Consider the following 8,329-nt stretch of genomic DNA (forward strand, 5'->3'; position numbering starts at 1 on the left):
ATCATCAATTTGAATTTGAATTTAAAATTTAAATATTGAAATATGGTTGTGATATTTTCCTTAAAAAGATAATATCATATTTTGTGGGAATGATTGATTTTAATTAAATAAATAAATAAAAGAAAAATACAATATCCCTTAAAAAGGAATACTGCTACACGCATGACACAGTCCAGGGACTGTGCTATGTGTGTAAGAAAGTGCAGATAACGTATCTGTGTTGTTTTTTATTTATTTATTTAATTAATTAATAATTTGGAAATAGATTTTTTCAAATTTGGTAAGTTAGATATTTAGCTAAATCAATTCCTATCATCATTATGATATTATTAATATATTACTATTATTATTATGAATAATAATTGTCATATTCTTATTTTATTCTAACATTTCTCAAGCCATAATCCAAGTTCTCATGTGTTGAGATATACTTGTCATTTCTAAATTACAAACCCTTGTTCTTTATGCGCCCACACACATCTTGAGGTGTAGAGAACACTCTGGAAGATCGTAGTTTGAGTACTCTAAGCATTGGATAGGAAGATCGTTATATACGAAAAGACTCGAGGACATTTGATAGGCTACAAGAGGTAAATATTTATGTTCTTGAATATTTGTATAAATGTGCATATGATATACATATATATAAGTATGTGTATAATTATATATATGTTGCATGATTAATGATATTACATATTAATGTTTCTGTCTTGATGTTTTCTTGAACATATAAAATGTTTATATGAGAGATGAAATTTTTTTGTGTTAATAAAATTAGGCCCACCACGCCAATTTTGCTATGCATTTTTATTGTTTCTCCAACACGAGCAACACCTTCGGTTGGTACTTCAGAGGTTGAGGGAGCACGTATTGTATGTCAAGTTCAAGAAGTGTGAGTTTTGGTTGCCTCAAGTGACATTCTTAGGTCATATTGTTAGTAAGGACGAGTTTATGGTGGATTCGACCAAGATAGAGGCGGTGAGATATTGGCCAAGGTCAAGGAGTGCTTCAGAGATTAGGAGTTTCCTCGGTTTGGCTGGGTATTACTGGTGTTTTGTAGAAGGGTTCTCGAGATTGTAGCACCATTGTCTGAGCTAACACGCAAGAATTTGAAGTTTGTTTGGTCTGACAGATGTGAGAACAACTTTCAGGAGTTGAAGCGACTATTGATTACTGCTCTAGTGCCAAGTCTTCCTTCGGATCAAGAAATTTTTGTGGTCTATTATGATGCTTTGAGGCAGGGGTTAGGTTGTGTTCTGATGCAGGCTAGTAAAGTCATTGATTATGCCTCAAGATAGTTGAAGGAGTATGAGAAGTGGTACCCTGCTCATGACCTAAGGTTAGCGGCAGTGGTGTTCACCGTGAAAGTTTGGTGACATTATTTTTATGGGGAGAAGTGTGAGATCTACACCGACCATAAAATTTTGAATTACTTCTTTACACAGAGGGATTTGAATATGAGACAGAGACGTTGGTTGGAGTTGGTGAAGGATTATGACTGTGAAATTCTTTATCATCCAGGGAAGGCCAATGTAGTAGCAGATGCCTTGAGTCGGAGGGGTTCGGGACAATTATTTTGTTCAAAGCAGATATCGAGAGAGTTGGCAGAGGATATGACCAGAGCGAGAATAGAGTTTGTGGTGGGTCAATTGTCCAACATCACTTTGCAGTCTACACTTCTAGAGAGGATAAAGGAGGTTTAGACGGGTGATTCCCAATTGATAAAGCTCAGAGGGGACGTCCTAGCTGGAGTGGATAAGGACTTTATAGTTTCCAAGATGGGTATGCTGAAATACGAGGATCAAATTTGTGTTTCGATGGATGTTGATATTAGGCGAGATATTCTGGATGAGTCTCATACTACTCCATACTCGCTGCATCCAGGCACCAGAAGGATGTATCAAGATCTAAACTCTTTATATTGGTGGTCTAGAATGAAGAAGAATGTGATTGAATATGTGGCTTAGTGACTGACTTGTCAGCAGGTGAAAGCTGAACACCAGAGGCCAGCAGGGTTATTACAACCATTGGGTATTCCTGAGTGGAAAAGGGAGGATATCACCGTGGATTTTTTGTTAGGTTGCCTGGGACGGTGGGTCAGCATGACTCGGTATGGGTGATCGTGAACCATTATACCAAGTCAGCGCACTTTTTTTCTATGAGAACGAATTTTATTGTGGATCAGTATGTCAAGTTGTATGTGCGAGAGATTGTACGTCTTTATGGGGCTCCGAAGTCTATAGTGTCAGATCGGGATCCCACTTTTACTTCCAAGTTTTGGGGGAGTTTGTAGAAAGCTATGGGTATGTAGTTGAAGTTTAGCACTGCTTAACATCCTCAGATAGACAGACAGTCTGAGAGGACAATTCAATATTGGAGGACATGCTTCGGGCATGTGTATTAGATTTTGAAGGGTCCTGGAATAAGTATCTTCCTTTGATTGAGTTCTCCTACAAAAACAGTTATCAGTCAATGATTGGAGTGACTCCATATGAGATGTTGTATGGTAGGAAGTGTAGATCACCCATTCATTGGGATGGAATGGGTGAGAGGAAGTATATGGGTCCGGAAGCAGTCCAGAGGACTAATGAGCTCATTAAGAAGATTAGAGATTGAATGTTCGCCTCACATAGTAGACAGAAAAGCTACGTTGATCCTAAGTGTAGAAATATAGAGTTCCAAGCTGGGGAATACGTTTTTCTCCGCGTTTCACCATTGAGAGAAGTAAAACGGTTTGGGAAGAAGGGCAAGTTGAGCCCTAGGTTTGTAGGACCTTTTGAGATTCTTGAGAGGAATGGACATGTAGCTTACAGATTGACATTACCTCCATCTTTGTCAGGAGTTCATAATGTATTCCATGTCTCGATGCTTCGGAAATATGTATCATATACGAATCATGTGTAGAGTTATGAGGATCAGGAGCTACAGACAAATTTTTCATATGAAGAGTAGCTGATTCAGATTTTGGATAAGAAGGACAAGGTCTTGAGGAACAAGACCATTCCTCTGATTAAAGTATCGTGGAGGAATAGCAAGGTCGATGAAGCGACTTTGGAGTTAGAGTCGGATATGCGGGATCAGTATCTTGAGTTGTTCAAGTAAATTTCGAGGACGAAATTTCTACAAGGAGGGGATCGTTGTAACGTCTTGAAATCTCTAATAGAATTGCGTGTATGGATTAGCGTGTCGGCAGGACACGTGGGTTAATTATGTGCTAATTAAGTGATTTATATGCTTAAATGGTTGAGTATGCATGATTATGTGTATTGCATGTGCTTAAAGACACTTTTGTTAAAAAATGGCATTTTCGTAATTTTGACCTGTTGATGATACAATTGTAATTTTATATGCTATATGCTTGAGACCACATTATTATGTGGATATATTTGTGATACTCGAGCATGAGTCGGTCCTTCTGAGCAATTTAGTGAAAAAGTCACAATGAGGAATTATACTTAGTTCGGGGTGAGCCAATGGGTATTTTGGTGATTTTCATATATTTTGGAAATAATTGGTAAATGAGATATTTTTTAGGAAAAATATTGATATTTTGAAGATTAGTGGATTAATTGGGAAATTAAGGTGTAATTTGAGGTTTAGTGAATAATTTAATGTTAAATGACCAAAGTGCCCTTGCAGACTAGTCTTGAGAATAAGTGAGGGCAAAATGATCTTTTGACCATGAGATTGGGCAGAGTGGTTGGAGCAGTCTACCCTTCACGTTTTCCTCCTAAGCCTTTCTCTAAGTTGGTTCACTAAGTATTCAAGACTATCAAGCTAGATCAAGCTTTGATTTTTGAGGAATTTGGAGGAGATTGGAGATTTCTTGAAGGATTAGAAGTTGTTAGAGACTTCAAAACAATCAAGAATTTCTAAAATTCAGTAAGTGAATTTCTTGTTTCTTAAATTTTCAAGTTCTTTGCGTGTTCTTGAATTTTTTGAGATTTTGCTCAAAACATAACCTTACATGCAATATTTCACAACCCTTGGGCGACATGTTGCTCATTAGGAATCCTACCAGGTGAAATGTTGCTCATTAGGAATCCTACCAGGTGAAATGTTGCATGGGCATCTTCACCATAGTGGAATAGACATCACTATTGGCTATCCTCTCTAGCGGAGTCTTTGAATGTGTGATGCTTTTCTTTCATATAACAAAGATACTAAAGATAAAAAAGAAATGTAACGCAATGCTATCAAGATCAAGATACATGCATCTGTTTTCGGTAAACAGATTAATAAGATAATTGCACTCTATCATGAGAAAGGAACAAAGACAAGGGAGAATAAATAAATAAGAAAGAACCAAAAATCAAAAACAAAATTCAAATTGAAGAACTTATTTTTTATTTCATATAAGATAATCAAGCTTTCCGGCCAATTAGGATTCTCACGTATAACTACTGTCTTAAGACTCTGTTTGAGCTGAAAACAAAGTTCTCTTCTCCAGCAATGGTGGAGTTCAGTCTTCCTGCTGCCCAACCATTATTGACTGCAAGTACAGCTGCACGAGCTGGATCGCCAGTCACACGGCTGCCATCAATCTTGTCTTCAAATTCAGGAAGACCTCTTTCCTTTCTTTCCTTCCGTATCTTCCTCTCATCGTCTCGTTCTTTTCTCAGCCAACTCTCAACTGTTCTCTGCAATTTAATGATGCAATTTACTTTCATTTCTGTAGCTGTAACATATAAACATTACTGACCTAAGAACTTCTGAACAAGGAATACGATACTAACCATTAAAGACAATTTGCTCATCTCCTTAACTTTATCCATAGGCAGAGCTAGTTGCAACGTTCCCTTAGCCACATAGATCTGAACACATCAAAATAATTTTCACAAATCTGGGGTTGGGTCAAAAATACATAATAGAAGGTGAGAAAGCATCGAAACATACAATATGTGATGGCCATTCCTCCAGACCGTCAAATATATGTGTTGCATAAATAATTGTGGCACCTTTCTCTTCACATTCTTTTCTCAGAAACTTTAAGAGATCGGCTCTTGCTAGCACATCAAGGTCAACTGTTATCTCATCAAGAAGTAGAACCTACACACAAGAAGAGTTAGTATAATTGTATAAAAGATACCACATTTATGAATTATTAGAAAGAGGATTATTTCTCAAAAAAAGAAACAAAATTATTGTGACTGCACTTAGTATTAGTCAAAATGAAGCAGATACCTTAAATGGCTTCAGGAGACCCATGCATATTTGAACCCGCCTTCTCTGGCCATCGGATACTTTGTGCATTCTCCATGAAAGATCAATATCTAGAACCTATGCTTCCAAGAAAACAAGTAACATAAACATGATGGCAGTTTAGATTTGGCTTAACTATTTGTAGATCTTCAAATGCCTCATACAGATCTGCCTAAGTTTTTGTACGATCATGTATCTATATTCTTAACAATCATTGTGACAAAGCCTTAGTTTTTCTATGATCATGTATCCATATCCTTAACAATCATGAACAAAGACAAACTATGGTAATTGATTGAATATGACTAGTACCCTATAAAGTTGAATATTTCATATAATAATCACAAGCATAGGAAAGAACCCACTTCAAGAAAAAGAGAACACTGCATTCTCACCTTCAATAGCTCAGCTCTTCTTTGGGGATCAATTCCAGCAACCCCAAATATCAATTTCTCAGCAGAAATGTCCATCTGAATTGGAACTTCGAACCCTGCAAAAGCAACATCCCGCCTCCACTGCAAAAATAAGCAATTTCCTTTGAATACTCAGTCAACAATTACATTGACATCAGAACTTTCTACTGGTTCCCAAATTTGATTGCACACAAAATCCTAATACATACTAACATATGATTTACGATATATTACTAAAAAAGACAAACACTGTCATGAGAGAAGACACAAACCTCTCCTCCAAGATAACAGAGATCACCAGAGGAGGTAAGAGCAGTGTCATGAAAAGCCGACCTTCCGAGCACTCGAACCATATGAGGCTCCACCATGTGCTTCCCTCCTAATATCTTCAAAATTGTCGTTTTCCCTAAATTCGAATTCAAAGTCAAATTCAATCCAGCCAAACGGCAATTCTAAAACCAAATGTTAAAAGAGAAGATTGACGAACCAGCTCCATTAGATCCAACAAGAAGGCAGCGGTCGCCGGAGTTGAGAGTGAGAGAGAAGTTATCAATCAGAGGCTTGGAGCCCGGCGGAGGATGGCCATCGATTCCCGGGTAGGTGAACCTCAGTCCGTTGATCTCGATCAATGCCTCTGCATTCTCTTTGGAAGCCATTGATTTGATTTTGAGTCTCGAACATGGTTGGAAAATCGGATTAAGAGCTCGCGATTGCGAGAGAGTTGGGGTTTGAACCGTTGAGTTGGTAACTCAGTGAGCAGGGCAGGACCGAGTCGGGTAGGCGTGGCGCGCTCTGTGTCACGTATCGGAAAGAAATCATATGGTGCAAACGACTCCACAGCTTCGTTAAATCTCTCCAATCAATAACGGCCACGCGGCATCGTCTTCCTCCTATAAACTGCCCAATTTATGGTTAGCATTTTTTTTTTCAATCTTCCCTTTATTGCCAATTTTGTTTCCCTTTGGCAATCATGCATAAAAATTCTACTTTATAAATGTAATTTTAAAAAATTGGTCATTGTATAATGCTTGATTTGATTGGTCAATGAAAACAATTCTTAATTCTTTTCATTTTTTTGTGGGTTATTTTAAAAATTTTAATTGTTAGGGAATATTATATTTTAACAGAGCATATCAGTATAATAGAAACCATAATTTAAACTTCAGACAATAAAATATTATTGGACAAGGTGATTGTCATAATTTCGGCACACATATTATTAGTCTTGTTAAAATAAACTTACACATAATAAAATAACAATATGCTTAAAATACACAAATATAGAAGAAGAATAATACAAACTCAAAACAAAAGTTACAAATAAAATAACAATAATAAATAAGGAAAAAAATTCGCACTTACACAAGAAGTTGGAATCACTATATTTAAACAAGGTTCGAAACATTTATCAAAAAACTTATTTTCCCATATTCTCTTAGCACTAAGAGACTCTCAAGTTTAGGAAATAATTCTATGGAATTATCATCATTTTTTTCACCAAAGTGCTAAAATGGATGAAGAACTCATATTCACAAGTGACCAAATGGTCTCTATTTATATATTGATTATGGTGATATTTTTGGAGTTACAAATTAGTAACTAGATTTGTAACTTCCCTTTGTATGTTACAAATTGGCAAAATAATGTTTTGTCACACCCATTTTATTTGTCACACTCGTTTAATCAACATTATATTATTTTGTAAAATAAAAATATAATATTCCCCTACTTGGTTAAATGATTTCTCTTTTGTAACATTTATTTAATCAATTAAATATTATATTATAAATATCATATAATATTCTCCCACTTGATTAAATAACACTACTATTTATAGAAACCAATGTTTTGGTGCATAAAGTAAAATATCTTTTGACTTGAATTTTACCTTAGTGTAGTTATCACAAAGTTTGTTGAAATCTTTGGTTGCATGAAGCATTGAACCAACTATTCATTGTAAACAAACTGGTGATAACACACACACCTCCACGATGTTCACTTGAGAACCACTTGTCTCGCTTTGCAGCGTTAATGACCATGTGCACATTCCATTCATTGATTTGAAACTCCAATATTTCATGAGGGGTGGCACCTATGACAGTCAAAATGTCATGATCCATAAGAGGAAAGACCGAGTAAAACCTGTGCAATCCCACATCGCCTAGGGAAGGTCAAATGTGATGATTCTAAGACTGTGTATGTATGAGACTACACAGTTGAAGATGACTTAAATGGTTTGATGGGTACTACCTATGCCAACAAGATGCATCTTCTTTTCGGTAGCCTATCACTTAAGAACTCCAAAGTTAAGCGTGTCTGACCTAGAGTAGTCTCATGATGGGTGACCTCTTGGGAAGTTTTCCCAAGAAGCGTGCGAGTGAGGACAAAGACTCGTGTTGGTTTGCAGGGCCAGTCGTCATTCCAGGAAGCAGCCATAGGGACGTGGGGTGTTACAATACCACCCCTAAGTCCACATAGGTGGAATTCTTACAATGTCTTTGCTACCTTTATAGATACTTATCATAGTTGATTGAATTTCATTAAAAGCTAAATAGCTTAATCATCCAACAGTAACAACCAACACTAATCATCACAGATAGGACTAAAAAATTCTTAGTGTTGACACTATTCACTTATCATTGTGTAACGCCCTACTGCCTCAGAGCCGTTACTAAGTCAGTTTAAAATGTGCAATTTAACTCGCTAATCGAGGT

The 8,329-nt window shown here is 36.6% G+C and overlaps 1 protein-coding gene across 1 annotated transcript; it reads right to left on the reverse strand.

The window, feature by feature from the left end:
- Nucleotides 1–4,208: 4,208 nt before the first annotated feature.
- On the reverse strand, nt 4,209–6,360 carry LOC133788346 (ABC transporter I family member 20). The gene is made up of 7 exons (XM_062225801.1): nt 6,103–6,360; nt 5,888–6,021; nt 5,598–5,717; nt 5,185–5,280; nt 4,897–5,049; nt 4,737–4,814; nt 4,209–4,640 (listed from the first exon to the last, which is right to left on the reverse strand). The coding sequence occupies exons 1-7, from the start codon at nt 6,269–6,271 to the stop codon at nt 4,401–4,403; spliced, it is 990 nt and encodes a 329-aa protein (XP_062081785.1). The 5' UTR covers nt 6,272–6,360; the 3' UTR covers nt 4,209–4,400.
- Nucleotides 6,361–8,329: the final 1,969 nt, after the last annotated feature.

This window comes from Humulus lupulus, chromosome 7 (assembly GCF_963169125.1).
Source record: "Humulus lupulus chromosome 7, drHumLupu1.1, whole genome shotgun sequence".
NCBI classification, from domain to species: Eukaryota; Viridiplantae; Streptophyta; class Magnoliopsida; order Rosales; family Cannabaceae; genus Humulus; species Humulus lupulus.